The following is a 21936-nucleotide window of genomic DNA, read 5'->3' as shown; positions in this document are numbered from 1 at the left end:
AATTATTCTCTTGCATTGTCTTCGTTTGTTAAATTTTTTAAACTTGATTGTGATCGCTAAGAAGCCAAAATTATTAAAGTTATTAAATGGCTTACTAAATCAATTTAAAAAAACATGGGATGAACGGAACACAGCTTTAGGATTTGGTGAGAAAACAAGCAGCGACTTCGGAGAGGCCCTGCCATACAATATATCGGAGGAAAGTCAAACAGATAGCACCTCTCTGCACCTGGGTGACCTTTAGACGTTTTCAATCGGTCGCAATCCTAACCCAAATAGGTTTTTGAGTGGCCTGTCTTTCCCGATGAAATCAAATTTAGAGATTTCTTTAAGATTTCACCTCGGTCTTCTTTGTTCTTTAAGCATATTTTGAAACACTGTGTATTTTTATTAAACGTAGAGCATGAGGAGTCTTTTTCATAGGAGGTATTGGGCTTCCGGCCTCTCATGAATCATTTTCCTTTTGCGTGACACGGATGAAAATTCATGTATTCGAAGGTCTCCGTCTCTTTGTGATTTGTGTTTGGGTGTGAAGAGTCGATACCCTCTTAAAACTGTCGCTTTTGTACACTTTTTTGTCTAAGAATATAAATTCTTAAAAGATAAAACGGTAAAAACGAACGATAAAATCCGACGTTTCGGAGTAGTCAGGACTCCATTATCAAGGTAAAAGTTTAAAACATGCAAATAACAGTATTTAAGCGATGTGGCGCGAAAAAATTAACATAATAGGTGCGAAAATTATACAAATACTTTCGCACGAATAGAGTCCGATTGCACGTTCAGGTTTGGCTTTAAAGTTCTTATATGAAGCATTTCGTAAAATAAGCAGTCAAATTTGTTCGTGCTCTTCTTAAGAACTTCGAAGCATTTCAGTAGGTCCTGAGGGATCGTCCCGTGTACGTTCTTGCAATGTTTGGCAATGGCTGAGGATTGTTGTTTATGTCCTTTTGCACGATTGTGTAAATGTCCGCGTGTGTATCCTATATAACCTGCATCGCACAGGTCACATTGGTATTTATAAACAACACACTGTTCATTTACGATCGATGGCTTTGCTTCTTTCACATTCAGTTCTTGATCAATTTTTCGGCTGACAAATACGGGCTGGATGTTGGTGTTCACTTTTAGGCTCAGATCCTTGAGTTGTCCTTTCACAAAATTTGCTGAGGTTTGGTCTTTAAATGGTAGAACCACTCGAATTGTGTCATCCGTCTCTTTAGTTGGTAATAATGGTCGCTGCTGGTCACAAACCTTTGAGTCAACGAAAATTTTGGTGGCAGAGTCGATGAGGTGTTTGGGGTACTTTAAACGCGAGAATACTGTCTTCAATCGGTCACATTCGTCTGAGAAGTGTGACCAAGAAGAAGAGAAACGATGTGCTCGACCCAGCATAGTTCGGAGTAAACCCTGTTTGTACCGATTGTCAACGTGACTTTGGTGGCTTCAATCAGATGCTGACAATGAATTAATTATTCGTGATTTATGTCCTTCAGGTTATTCATTTCATCATGTTCCTAGACCTGGTTCTACTCGTGGAGGAGGAGTTGGCTTGTTATTTCGATCATCTTTCAACTTAAAGTTGCAGCCGCTCAAGAAGTTTTTGTCCTTTGAATATATGGATTTGTTATTGTCAAGTACAGTCGGTTTAAAACTCAGAGTTATTATTGTTTATCGCCCACCTCCCTCGACCTTGAATGGTTTGACACCCTCATTGTTCCTTGATGAGTTTTCTACGTTCCTGGAGCACTATATCGCTGATCCTGGTGGAATATTATTAGTTGGTGATTTTAATATACATGTTGACACCTGTTCTTCCCAACACTCAACTGAATTTCTTCAATTGTTGGATTCTTTCAATCTTACTCAACATACACATGGCTCAACGCATAAAGATCGACACACCTTAGATCTTGTGATTACAAGATCTGATGATAGTATTGTTTCGAATTTAACAATTGGTTCTCCTTTTGTCATCTCTGATCATGCTGCTGTTCACTTCCAGCTCTCGCTTAATAAGCCGCCGCTCGACAAGAAGATTATTTCATTCAGAAAGCTTCGATCTATTGATTTTGATAATTTCTGTGCTGATGTTATGAATTCGAGCCTTCCTGATCTTTTTGCCTCGTCATCGTCATCCTTGGATTATTTGATTGATCAATATAACAGAGTCTTTACTACCATACTTGAGACTCATGCTCCACTGCAAAAAAAGTTAGTTACTTTGCGTCCCGCTGCACCTTGGTATTCTGAGGAGATAAATAATTTAAAGAGATCCCGTAGAAAACTTGAACGACGCTGGCGAATGACCAAACTTCCTTCTGATCGTAAGTTGTTTATTGAGGGATGTGATGCTGTCAACAACTTAATTCGTGATTCCAAGAAGAATTATTTCGCATCATTAATCAATGAGAATCAGTCAAATTATAAACAGCTTTTTAAGATAATTGATAAACTACTACAAAGGAAAACAGATATTAAATATCCCCCCTGCAAATCGCCCACTGATCTTGCTAACAAGTTTATTAAGTACTTCACTACAAAGATAGATAGAATACGGGGTCATATAACGACTGCTGCTTTCCCTCATCGAGATACAGTTGCTGTTGTTGACAACGCCTGTCCATATTCTTTTGATATTTTCAAAATGGTAACAGCGGATGAAGTTCATACATGTATCATGAATCTGGCTGCTAAGTCATGTGCTCTTGATCCTCTTCCTGGTTATGTTACAAGAAATGCACTTAGTGTTCTGTTGCATTTCATTTCCAAAATCATAAATATCTCATTGGAATCTGGTCAGATGCCTTCGCAACTCAAGGTTGCAATGTTACGCCCGCTCCTTAAGAAATCTTCTTTGGATCATACTCAATTCTGCAATTATCGTCCTGTATCGAATCTTTCATTTATTAGCAAAGCAATTGAAAAATTGGTAGCTAATCAACTTATCTCCTACATTAACGATTATGAGTTAAATGAGACATTCCAGTCGGCGTACAAGAAATATCACAGTGCTGAAACTGCACTTATTCGTGTTCACAATGATATTCTTTCTGCCATTGATAATCGTCGAATCGTAATTTTACTGTTGTTAGACCTTTCCGCTGCCTTCGATACAGTCGATCATACCATCCTCCTCTCTCGTTTACGTGTACGGTTTGGGATAGCTGGGAAGCCTCTATTATGGTTGCAATCTTATTTATCGAATCGCACGCAATATGTCTCCGTTGATGGTGGTACTTCGACGAAACATGACCTTAAATGTGGAGTGCCACAAGGATCTGTCTTGGGACCCATTTTGTATTTGCTTTATACTTCACCGCTTTCAGATATCGTAAAGAAATTTAACCTGAGCTATCATTTTTATGCTGACGACTCACAGCTTTACTTGTCTTTCCAACCAACCGTACTGGGTGATAGGGATCTAGCGGTTTCTAGCATCGAGAGCTGTGTGGATGAAATCAGTCATTGGATGATGGTTAATCGTCTTAAATTAAATAAAGACAAAACTGAATTATTGGTAATTTCCGCTAAACATCTTCCAAGACCACTCCTTCACGAAATTTCAGTTGCTGGTGAGACTATCCCTTCCGTGCAAAAGGCGAGGAATATCGGCACTATGTTCGACAGCCATTTTTGCTTTAAGGATCATATTACTGACATTTGTAAATCTTCATTTTATCATTTGCGAAATATTAGCTATATCAGGAAATATCTTTCAGCGACCACTACTGAATTGCTGGTTCATATGTTTGTATCTTCGAAGCTGGATTACTGTAATTCCCTTTTGTATGGCCTACCAGCCTACGCTATAAAAAGGCTACAACACGTCCAGAATACCGCGGCGCGCCTCGTCACACTCACAAAAAAGCATGATCACATTACGCCTGTTCTTTTCAATCTTCATTGGCTTCCCGTTAACCAACGTATTATTTTTAAGATTGTACTTATAACCTACAAGGCACTTAACAACCTGGCACCGTCGTACATTTGTGATCTGCTTACATCTTACACCCCATCGCGTCAACTACGCTCATCATTCAAGCACCTTCTGGTTTCTCCATCCTATAACTTGAAAACATATGGCGCAAGATCCTTCTCTGTAGCAGCACCATCATTATGGAATGCTTTGCCAAGTGAAATTTGAAATGCTCAGTCTGTGTCTGTTTTTAAACGTAGATTAAAAACTTTACTCTTTAGAAAAGCCTTTTATAATTAATATTAGCTGTCTTAAGTGTTAATGTTTAAGTTTTTTTTTTTTGTTTTTTTTTTTTGTTTTTTTTTTTTTTTCTTCTTGTAGGCGCCTTTGAACAGTAGGATACTGGCGCGGTATAAATCTCTTATTATTATTATTATTATTTGGTAATGTAAGAGGAGACTTGAATTCGTGGGTTTTACGTACACCTTTGTCTCTATTTGGGGCGATCGGTTCAGTAACTGGATGCCCAAAAAAGGGAGCATGCCATTGCATTCAGTTTCCATCGTAAATTTTACGGAAGAATGTGCCTTGTTAAGCGTGTCCAGGAAGTTAGATGCTGTTGCGATATTTGGCATGATAGTAAGTGTATCATCAACGTACCTTCGATAGAAGGAAGGGAGTTTACCCTCTCGCTCGAGGTTTTCTTCAATTGAAGACATGAACACATTAGCTAGGAGGGGACCAAGGGGGGAACCCATGGCCACGCCATCCGTCTGTTCGTAAAGTGCTCCATTATACTGGAAGAGTTGTCCTTTTGTAGCTACACTGAGAAGGTCAACAAGGTCCGTTTTGGTCAGGTTCAGGTCATAGGTTGAATTAAACCAGTCGTTGTCAAAAGCTCTGTTCGCGAGTATCTCAATTGTTTCATCCAAGGGTACGTTGGTAAAGAGGGAGGACACGTCGTAAGAAACCAGAATGTCGCCGTTTGATATTTCCAATTCGCGAATTTCGTCGGCAAATTCAAAAATGTCAGTTACTGTGTAGCGATTCAGAGAGAGAGGCTTAAGTTTAGTGTCGAGCCATTTCGCCAGTGCATAGTTGTAAGTTTGCGTTGCTGATAGTATAGGGCGCATCGTCAAGCGCTACTTGTATGTTTTCGGTAAGCCGTACAAATGTGCTAATCTGGAACCTGTAGGACGAACAGTATCTGCTATGGACTTAGGCAGAATTCTACGAACAATGGCGTCTAAATCTTTCTCTTTCTTTAGGAGGGGGTGGTAATATGTTAGCGGTCTACCTTTACTCGAGGGCCTTTCCAGGGGAACAGCTTGAAATTTACTGGAATCATTGATGGAAGCTTCGGATAATAGTCGCAGATATTCGGACTTATCCATTATGACCACTCCCGATCCTTTATCTGGTTTGGTGATGACGATGTCGTCACGTCGTTTCAGTTGTTCGATGGCAACCAAAAGTGTCTTGGGAGGTTTCTGTACTTTGCGCTGGATGTAATTCAGAGCTACGGATCGTAGGGTTGCGGCCGCCAATTCTTTCAAATCATCGCTTTCAAGATGAGGTTCAAGGCTCCAGTAAGCCTTTTCAAAGCTCGCTTTCACTTCAATCGGTGACACTCGTTGCGGATTGGCAAATTTCAAACCCCGACACAAAACCAGTTTCTGGAAGAAAGGGAGTTCATAAGACGATATGTTGTGAATATGCTCGTCAACCTCAGCAAATTTTGTGAAAGGACAACTCAAGGATCTGAGCCTAAAAGTGAACACCAACATCCAGCCCGTATTTGTCAGCCGAAAAATTGATCAAGAACTGAATGTGAAAGAAGCAAAGCCATCGATCGTAAATGAACAGTGTGTTGTTTATAAATACCAATGTGACCTGTGCGATGCAGGTTATATAGGATACACACGCGGACATTTACACAATCGTGTAAAAGGACATAAACAACAATCCTCAGCCATTGCCAAACATTGCAAGAACGTACACGGGACGATCCCTCAGGACCTACTGAAATGCTTCGAAGTTCTTAAGAAGTGCACGAACAAATTTGACTGCTTATTTTACAAAATGCTTCATATAAGAACTTTAAAGCCAAACCTGAACGTGCAATCGGACTCTATTCGTGCGAAAGTATTTGTATAATTTTCGCACCTATTATGTTAATTTTTTCGCGCCACATCGCTTAAATACTGTTATTTGCATGTTTTAAACTTTTACCTTGATAATGGAGTCCTGACTACTCCGAAACGTCGGATTTTATCGTTCGTTTTTACCGTTTTATCTTCTAAGAAATCTCTTTTAATATAAATTCTGAGTTTGATATTTCAGCTGTAAATCGTAATTGTATCGTTGTACAATGTACATCGAAAGTACAGATTGTGACTGTTTTCCCGTCCAACAAACGCTTCTATTTTGTCGTTGCTTCTGTTCCACAGACGAAAAACGTGGCTAATATAGCTCTTCCAAAGTAGCGGTTTAATGGTGCTTAGGGCGATTATACCCTTTTTTGCTATTTTTGCTATGTAAAATTTGGCCAAAGCTACTTTGCCGTTAAAAAAAGTATGGAGTTCCCAGATAATAACAATAACAAAATTGAATCTAAGTCTGCTCTGGGGCAGTAATGTCCACTCCAGAAGAGCCTGATTACCCCGATTTTCTTAGCATGAAGTCACTTGAAAACCAAGTAATCCTAATGAAGATACAAATTATTATGTCTTCAGATAGCTAGCATGTCCGTTTTTTTTTTTTACCTATGGCGTTGGTTTAATTTAAACTATGAGCTCACACGCATGCGTTTCTCCAGTGGAAAAGATCTACCTCCATGGACAGCAAAGTGCTTGTCTGATTGTCTGCTTCGCTGCTTGTCTCACTTCACTAATCTTCCAGCCGGTAAAGGAACGGGTTTAAGGTGGACCTTAAATACATTAAAAGGGTCCGACTTACGAATAACTGTTATTCCAGCAGAGACGAGTAAATCTAATGAATAAGTCCTCCAGATGATCACAAGTGTTGACGATGTCAAATTTAGTGCATAACAAACAACTAATGCTAACTGCATCCACAGTGCACTGCTCTCTGCCTTCTAGTATCTTGACATGTTCAGTGCAGTTGCTTGGTTCGGCTGTTTTTCAACATGATCTTGTACTTGAGCCTGATTACGACTGAGAGTGCGCAAAATATTTGTGTACGAAGTGAAAGAGATCACTGAAAATGACAGTATAAATATTTACAAAACAAAAGAGGTATTTGAGAATTATAGAACGATGAAGTAAGAGTGGATGCTATCCATAAGATAGCTGTGATGATATACATGCGCTTTAACGTTACAATTTTTTATCTCAGTCCCAACGACAGGGCGAGGAGTCTATCCACGCTTATGGCCACCATTGTCAACATAGAAACTCCACATAATATAAAACGTGTTATAAAGAGTGCATCAGTTACAATTCGACAAAGATTCCACCTCTCGTGAATCAAGGACATCCGATAGGCGGCATAGAGAGGCTGGCTAACAAGACCAACCAACAGATCGGATGTTGTAATACGTCCACTCTTTAGCTATACGCAGACGATACTAAGATGCAGTCCAGCTCGAAGAATATTGATTTAGCTGTGTACAATGTCAACAAGGATCTCAAGAGCATCAGAAACTGGTTTTGTAGGAATTACCTCATTTATAATACAAAAAGGTCGGAAGCCATAATAATTGCGTCCCCTAAAGCACTCAAAACCATCCGAGATATTAAAATTTTTTACAGAGACCCGATATTAAAACAGCAGAGTCATTTTAAGTATCTTGGCACGGTGCTAGACGAATCATTATCATGGAACAATGACGTGTCGTGTGTTGCTTCTTAAATGACACTTTTAAACAGAATTTCATCTTTCCTTAGCCCTATTTTATTGAACATTTACTAAACGACAATATTACTTTTTTTAGACTATGGCTGCATCGTATGGGGTTTTTGCAGCAAGAAGAACTCCGATTTTCTGGAAAGGTTGTAAAACAAAGCAATGTGAATAATTTTCAGAACAAATCACTTAACGCGTACACAGTCAATGAGAGAGACTTGACTTGTTAACATTATCTAACAGGTGCCGTTATTTACGTCTCCAACTAGTATATAAAATCGTAAATGATTAACACTGTCCCAGGCAACTTCAAGGGTAATTTGCATAGAGATCAGAACTTCGCCGTAAAGCCATCAGAGATAGTAGGGAACTTCGTCTCCCAAGATATAAAACAGCTATGGGCCAGTCAACATTCGAGTATGCCGCTGCAAAGGAATGGAATGACCTCCTCAATAAACTGCGTGCCTGTGAAACGCTTAGAATTTTTAAAATTAAAACTTTTAAACTTTTAATAGAATCAGATAAGGCACAACATAAATGTAACGTATAACTTTTTTATCAATGTAAATATTTTTTTGGTAATTTTTAATTTAATCTTAAATTGTATCAATGGTGAATTGTATTTTGATAGCATTTTTTATGTACTGATCACCGGTTTACATCAGAGTTTTTCATGATGAATTCGTCAATCGGTTTTTTAGTTTAAATAAAGCATTTATTATCATATCTATTATTTTAACAGACAAATTCATTTTGGTTGTTCCTTTTAAAGTGCCGTAATAGAGGAAAAGTCCAGTCTACAAGAACGTGCTATTTTATACCCTTCCTTGTGAAACACATTAAGATAAGATGAAGTGTTTTTGAAATTAGAATTTGGTTAGTTTTAAACAGGCTACCATTTATAAGTACGTAGGACGCTTTCCATACGGTGGCTTTGTTTTTAAATTGCAGTTACTTGATTACGCAAAGGAGCGGAAATTGATCGATACGTGGTAAACTGCAGTGTTGCGTCGATGAGAGAGTATAATATGGTGAATTAGTATTATCAACTGAGGTGATAACGTAAATTAGCTACCTTTCGGAAGTTTTTAAAGTTGACGTTTGGAGCGTTAGCCCTTCCCTCTGACGAAAAATCAGTCAAGAAAATGAGCGGTGAGTTCGCAAAGGCCCTGCCATATCGGAGGAAAGTCAATTAGATAGTACCTCTCGGCATCTGGGTGTTATTCATTACGCCTTTCAAATTTTCTTTTTGCCGATGGTATTAGAATACTAAACAATGGTAATCTGTTCCAATGTGATATTTGTTAGCATAAATAGACAAACACTTAAACATCTAGAACACATTAGCTGCTGATTAATAAACGTCTGACGACTCCAAGAAAATATCTAAGTCGATGGAAAGCAAAGTGCTTGTCGGATTGTCTGCTTTACCGACTTTCCAGCAGTAAAGAAACGGGTTCAACGTGGAGTATAAGATTTTCTATAAGTGTTCACAACCAGCGTTGCAAATATGTTTTAGTACATAGCAAACAACTAATGCTAACTGCACCCACACCGCACTGCTCACTGCCTTCCTGTATCTTGCCATATTCAGTGCTGTTGTTTTTGAACATGATCTTGTAGTTGAGCCTGATGATGTCTAAGAGTACAAAAAATATTTGTGTACGAAGCAATTGAGATCACTGAGCTTGATGGTATAAGTATAATACTACACCAAATGCCTATTCGAGTATGCGAAACGGAAAATGATCCAGCGGCGACGGGTAAAATCCAATAACGATGCGTGTGCGCTTTAAAGTTACTATTTGTCTGTATCTTATTCCAACAACAGACTCTGTCCATGCTTATTGTCGTCAACGTCAACACACACTATACATACTGCAAAGTTTGATACGTTGACAGCGCCCCTTGCGTATCGACAAAGACGCCATTGTTCGTGGACCAAGAACATCCAATAAGTAGCATAAAGAGGTCGAGTAACAAGACCAACCAACAGATCAGTTGTTGCCAGAAAACGATATAAGATTAATAAAAATTCAAATTAATTATTTCCTTCCTTCCTTCCTTCCTTTCTGTCCCTTCGGTAGAACATCTGCCCTCAGGCTGATGTTTTACTGATAAAACTAGGGACCTAGTTTCCATTTTTCATTTCTGCATTAGATTGTTTTTTTCCCGCAAATATGCCACCGTGTCACTACCATTTCCTCGTAGTTTTGCTCTTGCTGCTGTTTCATTCTCTACCTCATCTTTCCTTTGTCTTTTCTGTGTCCCACCAAGGTTCCCTAGAGCTCTGTATCTCATTTCCGCTGCTTTGGCACTATCGATTTCCTTTTTGTCATTTTGCGCTGTTTCTTCAACCAAAGCTTCTTTTTCTACTATCTCCTCGAGTGCTTTTTCAATGTCACTCAAATCTGTATCCATTCTACTTGCCTTTTCTTCATCTCGCATCTTTGCTCTAAATTTTTCGCTCAAAAGCGTGTATCGTTTTGTGACAGATCGCTTCGTCACTCTGAATTGGGGATGTTGAAGGCTGTTCAGATTGTTCGTTATTTTATTCCAAATTTGGCCCCTTGTAATGCTTCCTTTCTCTACCTTGAATGGTTCAAGAACGAGAATCTCCTGACAAAGAATATTATCATGTTGTTCAGTCCACTCCATGTTGGTTCTAAAGATAAAAATAAAATGTAAACGCTTATTTTCTTTTTGTTTGTGATGCATGTTGTTTGTCTTTTTTCCTTTACTGCAAGCGGAACCCTTTTTTGTTCACCAAATATGCAAGACACTTTCACAACATAAATAATCGAGAGATTATCATTTACTAAGCGTGATTCGTGTTGATTTTCACCCCTTTCATTGTGAGGAATAGAGAATAAGAGAACTTACTGAGCAATCTTCTTGGCACTCGTGTCGGCTGCAGCCATGGCCTGTTTAGTGGAAAAGGAAAAAAAACATGTTTTTCTCGAAAATCAGGTCTCAGAAGAGTAGGCAAACCAATTAAAAATATTATTGACTCTATAATGGGCAAAATACTCGATAATTATAAAAGATATTTTATAAAAACACTGCAATCAACTCACGTTTTATACGAAACGGCAAACTAGTTGTTTTGACGTCGCAGAGAACACAGCTACGGCCACAGGCGGCCCAAGCTCACGTATCGAGAAAAAGCCAACGATGAATTCATGAACGCGTCACGCGTTGTGTGACTCGGTGTTAAGTTACGGGAGGAACCGTTGAAAATTTGAACACGTTATAAAGCATAGTATGGGGAACGACATATGGTCGATTTACAACGATAAATATTTCGAAATCTGAATATTTTACACGTAAAATCAATAAAAACTTACTCATGCCCTGTGTATCCGTCGTAGTTTCTAGCGATTTCTGCTGTTTTAAGCTTGCTTTACCATCACTGTTATCCATGTCAAAAGACGAAGTCAAGGCTGCACACTCCGATTTCGACCTTGGTCCACGCGGAGGTGATTTGCGCCCCGAAAATCCTCCCGATCGGCATTTTTCTCAGCCACACTTTACGATCTAAGATCGCTGCACCCTGGGACATGTCTCAATACCAAAACTTCACGCGCATTTCGCTGGAAACGAGTGTTTTCTACCTGAATTTCCAAGTTCGCTTCTTTCTGGTTAAGCTTTGAACACGAAGACTGGACACGGCCGCGAAAGAGACTTGGGTACGAGGTCAATTTTCTCTCTACCGCGAGTGGTACGGTCGATTAATGTACAATACTTACCCCATCTCCCTTACAAGCCAAGCGTACTACCTCCGCCTGTCCGTGCGATAAGCGAACGCTCATATCGACGAAATGCCAGTAACCACCAAACTACTCTACTGAATATTACAAAGAACGAGTTTTCACAGGAAGGAAAATTATGAACACTAACACAATGAACTTCATTTGACAATCTGCGAGCTAATCGAAATTTTATTGTCCTTTACAATGGATTTCCGGTGACTAAATAGACATTTACTCCAACGTAAATTAGGAGGGTAGATCATGAGTAATTCATGAGTGAGTCGAATCTTGAGGGTTTTTCCATTTTTCCAGAAGTCTAGTGACATCAACTGGCAAAACATTGTAGTTTGATAGGCCATGCATGGAAGGGTAGATGCAATCGACGTTAGGACATCATGTGGACAATGGTATTTACATTGCGGTATGTAAGACTTCACATACCAGGTTCGCTTTAATTACAGTCAATTTCAGGTGGCGAAATATTTCACCTCTCCATGAATTTCACAAGAAATCTACGTGTAGGAAAAACTAATATTCGTATCGGATTCCGACGTCAAACTTGCGAAAAGTTATGATACCTAAATATTTATCCTAGGTTCGCACTAGGAAATTTGTTCTCTATTAATATAAGCTTTTCACCCGTGATTTTATCAGTAAAGTTCCCAAAATGCAATATTAGGATTTTCATCTTGAAACTTTGCCACTCTTAACCTTCTGATTCGCTTCGCCGTTAATTTCACCGCATCTCTTCCTCTTCGATAGCATTTTCGCGAAAATAATCGAAGCTTAGATGCTCACAGAAAACCCCACAGAATATTCAAATTTTGTACGTTGTTTATCTGTTTTACTTTCGACTCGCTGTCTGATTGGTTGATTAGGACATTAGGTTAAGGCGAGTTGCCTCTGTGGAGATGGGGTAAGTATTGTACATTAATCGACCGTACCACTCGCGGTAGAGAGAAAATTGACCTCGTACCCAAGTCTCTTTCGCGGCCGTGTCCAGTCTTCGTGTTCAAAGCTTAACCAGAAAGAAGCGAACTTGGAAATTCAGGTAGAAAACACTCGTTTCCAGCGAAATGCGCGTGAAGTTTTGGTACTGAGACATGTCCCAGGGTGCAGCGATCTTAGATCGTAAAGTGTGGCTGAGAAAAATGCCGATCGGGAGGATTTTCGGGGCGCAAACCACCTCCGCGTGGACCAAGGTCGAAATCGGAGTGTGCAGCCTTGACTTCGTCTTTTGACATGGTTAACAGTGATGGTAAAGCAAGCTTAAAACAGCAGAAATCGCTAGAAACTTCGACGGATACACAGGGCATGAGTAAGTTTTTATTGATTTTACGTGTAAAATATTCAGATTTCGAAATATTTATCGTTATAAATCGACCATATTTCGTTCCCCATACTATGCCTTATAACGTGTTCAAATTTTCAACGGTTCCTCCCGTAACTTAACACCGAGTCACACAACGCGTGACGCGTTCATGAATTCATCGTTGGCTTTTTCTCGAGACGTGAGCTTGGGCCGCCTATGCTACGGCGGGAATTTACGGGGAACGGCTACGGAAGTAGATAAACACGCATTCAAACTTCCGCCCACCGTTATATACATCCGCCGTCCTCGGATCTTAAGGTCCTTATTGTCAGTCTCTAATTGAATAACTAAAACTCCAACCGTGATCTTTACATATTACAAGCAAATATCTCCCAGATAGAATCACAGGCGTTATAATAATCTAACATGCAGAATTTTTCAAAAATATTCGGTGGACCTAGATTTCTAGTAATTTCAAACAATGTCTCATTGATGTCTCGTTATTAAAAAGCGTCTACAAGTTATTTTCACTTCCTTTCGCGTCTGACAAGAACGCGAAGAAACTACACAGTAGGTGAAAAATATATAGTAACTAAACCAACAAACCGTCCATCCAGTTTCTATCTTTATTAACTCTACAAACTTCTACAATGTCTCCCATTTCCTATTTACCCTTTCCCTTTCAAGGCTGAGACATATTCCCATCTAAAATAGATTATTTCGTGCAATTCTTATAAATTGAGTGCTTACAATCAGGAGCAGTTTAGTCAATAATAGCGTGTTGTTATTAAATGGCTTATTAGATCAATTTTTAAAACACGGAATGAGCAGAAGACAGCCTTAGGATTTGGCAAGAAATTGAGCAGCGAGTTCGTAGAGGCCCTGCCATACAAAGTCAAACGGATAGCACCTCTCGGCATGTGTGTGATATTAATTTTGCCTTTCAATTTGTCTTTTTGTCGACGGGGTTAGAATTCTATATAATGCTACTGTGTTTTTATTTGATATTTATTAGCTTCAATAGGCAAACACCAAAGCATCTTTGACACCAAGGATGCCCAAAAGTTGTGTTTGTCTGATTCTATCTTCTTTTTCCCCTTCAAATTACGCCTGATCAATGCAAGTCTGACGACTCCGAGGAAATGTATCTAAGTCCATGGAAAGCAGAGTGCTTGTCGGATTGTTTGCTTTACTGCTTGTCTCACTTCTTTGACTTTCCAGCAGTAAAGAAACGGGTTCAGAGTGGAGTTAAAACACACTAAAATAGTTGTCATTGCATCAATCACGATTACATGTAAAGGATAGGTTTTTCTATAAGTGCTCACAACCAGCATTGTAAATTTTGGTACATAACAAAGAGCTAATGCTAACTGCACCCACAATGCACTGTTCACTGCCTTCCTGTATCTTACCATGTTCAGTGCATTTGTTTGGCTCTGCTGTTGTTGATCATGATCTTGTACTCGAGCCTGATTATGTCTGAGAGTGCGAAATATCTTTGTATACGAGCCGATTGAGATCACTGAGCATAACGGTATATCTATAATACCACACCAAAAGGTAATTTGAGGACGTAAAACGAAAAATGATCCACAGGCGGCACATACAATCCAAAACGTAGCTGTGATGATACATGTGCGCTTTAAAGTTACTACTTGTCTGTATCTTATTCCCAACAACAGAGCGAGAAGTCTGTCCACGCTTATGGCCGTAGACGTCGTCAAAGACACTCCACATAATACATAGCTTGATATGTAGGCTGCGCCCCTTGCGTATTGACAAAGAGTCCAGCGTTCGTAAACCCAGGACATCCAATACGTAGCATAGAGAGGCTGGCTAACAAGACCAACCAACAGATCAGTCGTTGCAAGACAACGATACAAGAGTTTGGACGGTGGATGAAGGGATGATTCCTTGTTAAGGGCAGCAAGGATTAGAAAATTCCCAAGAAATGCTGTGATGGAGAGGAAAATGTGAACTGCTGAGAAATAAATCGATTGTTGTTGTAACCCAACTACCGAGGAGGGAGAACATGGCATTACTTGATTTGCTTCAGTCTGTGTTCCACTCTCTGTTGAGTTTGTCGTCACAATCATGGTGCAGTCCTTAAAACGGTTTTTCTCCTTTCGCTACGGATTTTCGGAACTGCCGGCAACACGAGATAATACTTCTTCACAACAACCACCTGGACAAAAAATAGTTAAATGTTATAATTCTTTATATCATCAACACTAAAAGCTTCCTCAGTGCATCCTACTCGTTTTAAATTGGTTGAACGAACTGTCCGTCGGGGCAATAACAAATTTTATAAACATACACCCGTCTTGAAATTTTGAGGGTATGGTTTGCATCAATAAACCACATAAAAGGTGTCCCTCTGGCTGATAAATTTCATTCAAAACCGCACACAAATAAGAGCTGATAAAAATTTCAAGGGTGAAGACATCTGTTAGTTTCTGATTTTTTTTTAAAAAACTTCTCTATAGAAAAAAAAAAATAGGAGTAGGCTATTGCATCTCTCAGTTAGTTTGTTTGTTTGTTTGGTTTTTTTTTTCTTTGTTTTTTTTTTTTTTTGATGAAACTAAAAAAAATTGGAATTGGCCCGGAATGGTATACCTAAAATGATTTTGAGGATATTTGTCGATCCGCAAAATTACGTTCCCGTTGAAAAATCGCGTTCAGTAAAATAATGCGAAAGTCTGTTGAGACAAATCAGAAACTACAAAAGTGAATCAATTCCAAGTATCCAGAGCATGTTCCTCGCTTTCGGACTTACCCGAAACATCTATCGACTAATCGCCTACCAGTTGTTTACCTCCTCTTTGTAAATCTATAAAGAAGACGGAAGAAGGAAATAATAAAAATTCAAATTATTCATTTCCTTCCTTCCTTGCTTTCTGTCCTTTCAGTAGAACATCCGCCCTCAGGTTAATGTTTCACTGATGAATCTGTCAGTCATATAGAGATGGACTGACTTTTTTTTGCCTTAAAAGCACAAATTGTCTCCATCCGCATAAAATATAACTCCCGCAAAATGTTCATGCCACACGAAAAACAGTCTTGAAATTAATTCAAAACAGTTATAATTCCGAGCACGTTTTATTGACAACTGAAAATTAGTCCATTGACGTAGATGTCAAGAAATTTCTTAAAGGCCCATTTTCACCCTTGATGCAACGTGCGTCTCGACCCAATTTCCTGTAACACGAAATTCCCAGATTACTGAAAACCTTCTTAAGTCGTCTTTCGAAAGAGCCATCCTGGACATATCGTCAACTTTTTTACAGGAAAAAAGTACATTCGCCGTAAAAAAGTAAATTTGCCGTTCGTTATTTTACAGTTTCCTAACAGTATTTTGAATTTTGTCCGGAAGGATATATATATTTGGATCACTTCGCACTCTTTTAACAGAGTTGGCGAAAAAAACAAGGTCCAAATATTTTCACTTTCTAGAAGTGCTTGAGGATTCTAAATAAAGATAAAATATTTCCCAATAGAAATTGGTATTTTTCAAAGAGAAACATGGAAAAATGTCAGACTGCCGGACGTTTAGTTACTCGAAGATCGTGTCCGGTAGTGTCCGATCAAAATTTTCTACGTGTTACGCTTGGATCTCTTCGCACTCTGTGTACAGGGTCGGCGAAACGGACAACGTTCGAATTTTTTCACTTTCTAGAAGCGCTTGAGGATTGTAGATGAAGATAGAATATTTTCCAAGGAAAAATTGGCATATTTCAAAGAGAATCATGGAGTTATTTGAAGACCGTGTCCAGCCGTGTCATTGAAAAGTTTCAGTTTCAAGCGCTTGGATGGGTTCATACTCTGTATGCAGAGTTAGCGAGAAACATCAATTTCGAAATTTTAGGCTGCCTGGAAGCGCTTGAGGATTGTAAATAAAAGTAGAACATTTTCGTATAAATATTTTCTGGATTTCGAAGAGAACTATGGAAAAATATCGGACTGCCAGGTGTTTAATTATTTTAAGACCCTTTCCGGCTGCCGGACTTGAAGTCACTTCATTGCAGGAACGTTAGTGGCACTGACAGTTTGCATTACAATTCTTATTTCCTGCTTTGCATAGATAACAACCTCGATCACTCTTTCGAGCGCAAGCTTCTCTCCACGGACGGGAAACTTCAACTGACCCTTGTTCCTATTTAACAAAGATGGCAAACTTCAATTAAAAAAAAAAAAATGATATATGAATGAAAACGTGGTGGATCAACAATTTCACATTCCTCGGAATGCTCGCAAGGATTTTCGTGTTCCTCTTTCGCAACAACCGATCCCTAAGTGTTTACTGCCTCGGAATCTACTAAATCAATGGATTCATCTGATTCCATATCGGATTAAAACGTATAGAACTATTTTAAAAAGAATTATTTTGAAAAGCTCACCAAACTCATCGGAGAAAACGCAGAAAATATTTTAAGAAAACGTGATAAAGTTAAAATAACTGACCAATCAGAGGCGCTATTTAAACAAAGGCGGTGGTTCAAAACAAAAACAAACGACAGCGTTGCATCAAGGTTGGAAATGGGAATTTAAAATAATGTTTCGTTTCGTTATTTGAAACCATCCCTTAATCATTTTCTCTTCTTCTGGCTTCTGATCAGAATTTATAAAAGGAACCATGACAGGTGCAAAATATTACTTAACTGAACTATCACACCCTGAGAAAGCCATTTCAATATTTACCCATTATTCCATCCTCCTTAATTCCTTTCAGTCTTATTCGAAGGGCAGCTGATTGGGATCTTAAATTCTCTGCTTACATTGCTTTCGTTTTTCAAATTTAAAGTTTCTCTGGTGAACGCTGAGAAGCCAAAATTGATCGACATATTTTTACGAATTGCCAAAATGGATCAAAAAGTTTGATTCATATATTGAAGTAAAAAACTGGATAGCGGACATGCCTATGAAAATGTCAAAATATTGGAATATTAAAGATGGGAAATTAGAAACACTGTATTTTTATCAAACGTAGAACATGAGGAGTCTTTTCTTAAGAAGCATTGTGCTTCTCCTCTTACAAAATCTTTTGCTTTTTCCCGACACGGATGAAAATTCAAGTATTCGAAGGTCTCTGTGTCTTTGTAATTCGTTTGGGTGTCAGGGGTCGATTTCCTATTAAAACTGTCGCTTTTGTACATTTTTGTGTCAAAGCATATAAATTCTGAGTCTGGTATTCCAGCCACGAATAGTGATTAATGCGCGGTGTACCAGAGTTCCAATTCGATTTTCTGAGGATTTAAAAAATTAAAAATGAAAATTTTAGTTCATTTTCATTATCTCGTTTTTGCTGAAAATTGAAAACGACTGTAACAACCCATTTTTCAAAATTCAATTTTTTTGTTTCATAAAAATGTAAATTTTTCGAGTTATTTTTGAAATAATGAAAATGAAAATTTAACGAATTAATTTTTCGATTTTCCAACAAATCTAGGTTACGGGTAAAATGCAATTTTCCAAAAAATTGAAAACAGAATTTTTCTGATTCATTTTTCAATTTTCCGAAAAAAAAAATATGAAAATTGAAATGCTTTTACGAACTCAATTTTCATTGATCGGTGACCTGGGGATAAAAATACGCCGATCACGTATTGGTTGTATCCGCTGCAAACATGGCTGATCGAGATCCTACCGAGCATATGGTCTTTATCTCAAGAGGAGAGGGAGAGGGAAGAATCGAAAGAAAAATTAGAATATCTCAGGTAAATACAGAACGACTTGCAGTTATGTTTTCGCTGAGTTCAGAGATCATAGTTTTGCGCTCTTTTCTCGCGTATGATCAAGCACATGCAGTTCTTGTTTGTTTCCCTCAAACGCTGTTTCGATGCCTGTCTTCATATAAATACAATTTATGTTACAGCTTGAAAAGCACTATTCCTTTGGTGGAGGAATTGAAAATATTGGCAAAAGCTACTTTGCCGTTAAAAAAGTATCGAGCTCCTGGATAATAATAATAACAACGACGCGCAAAGTACATTGATTAAGCGTGGCCTTTAAACCCGTGCTAGCTATAAAATTGAATCTAAGTCTGCTCTGGAGAGAAATGTCCACTCCAGAAGAGCCTAATTACCCCGATTTCCGTACCATAAATTAACTTAAAAACCAAGTAATCCTAATAATATAGATTATTCATATCTTTTATGATAGCTAGCATGTCCTTTCCTCTTTCACTTATTGCGCTAGTTTTATTTAAACAATGAACTCGCACGCATGCGTGTCTCCAGGGGAAAAGATATACCTCCATGGACAGCAAAGTGCTTGTCTGATCGTCTGCTTCACTGCTTTTCTCACTTCACTGATTAATCTTCCAGCAATAACGCAACGGGTTTAAGGTGGACTTTAAACACACTAATTAAAAGAGTCGTCATTCCAGAAGTGACGAGTAAATGTTATAAATAAGTCCTCCAGATGATCACAAGTGCTGGCAATGTTAAACTTGGTGCATAGCAAACAACCGATGCTAACTGCACCCACAGTGCACTGCTCACTGCCATCCTGTATCTTGCCATGTTCAGTGCAGTTGTTTGGCTCGGCTGTTGTTGAACATGATCATGTACGTGAACCTGATTACGCCTGAGAGTGCGCAAAATCTTTGTGTTCGAGGAAAATACTAGTATAATTGTTTATTGTACAAAAGAGGTATTCAAGAATTATGGTCAACCATGGTCAACATAGAAACTCCACATAATGTAAAGCGTATTATAAAGATTGCATCAGTTACGAATCGACAAAGGTTCCACTTCTCGTGAACCAAGGACAACCAATAGGCAACATAGACTGGCTGGCTAACAAGACCAACCAACACATCTGGATGTTGCTAGACAACAATATAAGAGTTTGGAGGATGAATGAAGGGAAGATTCCTTGTTTAGAGCAACGAGGATCAGGAAATTCCCAAGAAATGCTATAATGGAGAGTATTATGTTGGCTGCTGAGAAAAAAGATGCGATTTGTCCTACTTTTCCCACATAAGTGGATGAGCGCATTATTTCCTGATAAGTTATCGTTCGTCTTTCATGTGCTGTTGAATTTGTTTCCGCAATCATTCTGCAGCTAATGAAACGGTGTCCTTCCCTTCTTGCTATGGTTCTTCTGAAATTGCTGGTAACTGATTTATTTAGAATGCACAGCAACCACCCAACTATGAAACAGTTAAAACTCTTTCCGTCAGTGATAATATCGACATAAGGATTTTCTCAATGCATTCCACACGTTTCAAAGAGATTGAACGATTTGTCTTTCAAGACTGTGAAAAAAACATTAAGTCATTAACGATTTTTTCTTGGGAGTGTTTTTTGTCAATCAAACCATACCTTAAGTGTGCAGCACAAAGGTGTCCATCTGGTCAACAAATTCAATTGAAAAACGAATTTCAATAAGAACTGACAAACATTTTAAAGATGAAGACGATGATGTCTAGCTATTATTTGATGATACGATAAAAAAAAAAATTATCTGTTTATACAAAAGTAGACTTTGATAAGGAACGGTCAACTTTAATTGAACCTAACTGACAAGCCATACGCCTGTATGTGGCTTATACTTCTGCCCACATTCTGTAAAAATCAGAAACGGTTTTGGAGAAAGTTCCTGGAGAACTAGTGAAGAAAACCGCAGCTAGTTAAGCAACTTTAAACAATAAAAACTAGCTTTGACAACTTCTCCCATGTTTTTAAGCCAGATTAACAGTGACAGAATTTGCTCATTGCTGATGAATCGCAATACGTGCGGCAATTAATTCTACCTTTCAATTGTTTCTGTTTGCGTACAGAGTTAGAATAGTAAACAATGGTACTGTGTTTTTATTTGATATTTAATTAGCATAATTAGGCAAACACTAAAGCATCTAGAACACAATAGATGCTGAAAAATCGCGTTAAATGAAACATTGCAAAAGTCTGCTATTGTCAGCTAGTGAGTATTTTGTTTTACAGCTATGTACCTCCCCTATAATGGAAATAGGTTATTTAGAAAATTTGAGAAAAAAGGGAAAGACCAACAATTTGCCATCAGGTTGATATCTTACTGGTACAAATGAAAGCGGAAATCGAGTTAGTTGTTACGCAGTAGGAATGTCAGTCATTTAGAGACGGATTTAATTGTTTCTTCTTGCAAAGCACAAATTAGCTCTATCCACAAAAAATAAAGTTCCAGCAAAATGTTCATGCCACACGAAAAAAAAGCCCTGAATTTAATTGAAAACCGTCATAATCCCGAAAAAAATAATGCATTTGACAATGAAACCAAATAAGTTTAGCAATGCAGCGTTAAAAAATGTTTCGTTATTAAAAAACACCCACTTCTCTTCGCATCTGATTAGGTTGATAAAAGGAACAACATTAAATGTGAAATATTACATAACTTAACTAGTTTGCACACAAGTAGAAAGCCATTTCAAATTTTATTCATTATTCCATCCTTCTTAATTTCTCTTAGTCTCATTCCCTATTGGCCCCTTTTTCTTTCAAGACTGAAATATACTGCCTCTAACAGACAAATATATTTTAGTTGTTGCTTTTAAAGTGCTTTTAGAGAGGCAAAGTTCGGTTTACGAGAGCGCGCAGTTTTATACCCTTCCTTGTTAAATACATTAAGATAAGAAGTTTTTTTGAAATTAGAATTTGGTAAGTTTTAAAGAAGGTACCATGTATACGTACGTAGGACAGCTGGATGTGCTCATAAACTCTTCCCATACGTTGCCTTTGTTTTTAAATTGCAGTTACTCGATCACGCAAAGGAGCTGAAATCCATTGATATATGGTAACGGAGGTAAGTTTCTTAAGTAAGAAACTGTGGTGCTGCGTTGGTGGGGAGAGTATAACAGGGTAATCTAATATCACTCAACTGAGTTGATTAAGTAAATTAGCCACCTTAGAAGAGTTTTAAAGCTGACGTATCAGGCGTTAGCCCTTCGCTCTGACGAACGACCTGCAGAAGAAGACCATTTGTTGCAGTAACAATTATTCCGAATGAAATTTTAATTCAAAATTTAAACTGAAAGTTTTCGAGTAAAAGTGTTCCTTCTTTTGCAAAGTTATTACACTAGTAAATATCTTTTAAATTCTGCATCTCTC

The 21936-nt window shown here is 38.3% G+C and overlaps 3 protein-coding genes across 4 annotated transcripts in view; all 3 read right to left on the bottom strand.

The window, feature by feature from the left end:
• LOC149037896 (melanocyte-stimulating hormone receptor-like) overlaps positions 1-21936 on the bottom strand; it is a 100802-nt gene that overhangs the window by 49137 nt on the left and 29729 nt on the right. The window lies entirely within an intron of this gene.
• LOC149037901 (uncharacterized) lies at positions 742-5531 on the bottom strand. 2 transcript variants are annotated; one of them, XM_089186536.1, is made up of 3 exons: positions 4367-5067; positions 957-1444; positions 742-869 (listed from the first exon to the last, which is right to left on the bottom strand). In XM_089186536.1, exons 1-3 carry the CDS (start codon positions 5050-5052, stop codon positions 742-744), a joined length of 1302 nt encoding a protein of 433 aa, XP_089042662.1. In that variant the 5' UTR covers positions 5053-5067. The 2 variants fall into 2 exon arrangements, with proteins under 2 accessions (XP_089042662.1, XP_089042663.1); XM_089186537.1 differs by having other exon boundaries at positions 742-1442; positions 4365-5531.
• Positions 13999-14946, bottom strand: LOC149037900 (melanocortin receptor 5-like). Its single transcript, XM_089186543.1, has one exon. It carries the CDS (start codon positions 14944-14946, stop codon positions 13999-14001), a length of 948 nt encoding a protein of 315 aa, XP_089042669.1.

Source organism: Pocillopora damicornis, chromosome 11 (assembly GCF_964200805.1).
Source record: "Pocillopora damicornis chromosome 11, jaPocDami1.2, whole genome shotgun sequence".
Lineage (NCBI taxonomy): Eukaryota > Metazoa > Cnidaria > Anthozoa > Scleractinia > Pocilloporidae > Pocillopora > Pocillopora damicornis.
This window is presented reverse-complemented; position numbering and strand designations above follow the sequence as displayed.

What these genes read in the sequence shown, in the direction of transcription:
- LOC149037901 (XM_089186537.1), bottom strand. Translation starts at nt 5,052, where the DNA reads ATGCGCCCTATACTATCAGCAACGCAAACTTACAACTATGCACTGGCG. An exon ending in TTCAAGTCTCCTCTTACATT is followed by an intron (nt 1,443 to 4,364) that starts ACCAAATAATAA and finishes CTGATTGAAGCC; the next exon opens with ACCAAAGTCACGTTGACAAT.
- LOC149037900 (XM_089186543.1), bottom strand. Translation starts at nt 14,946, where the DNA reads ATGATTGTGACGACAAACTCAACAGAGAGTGGAACACAGACTGAAGCA.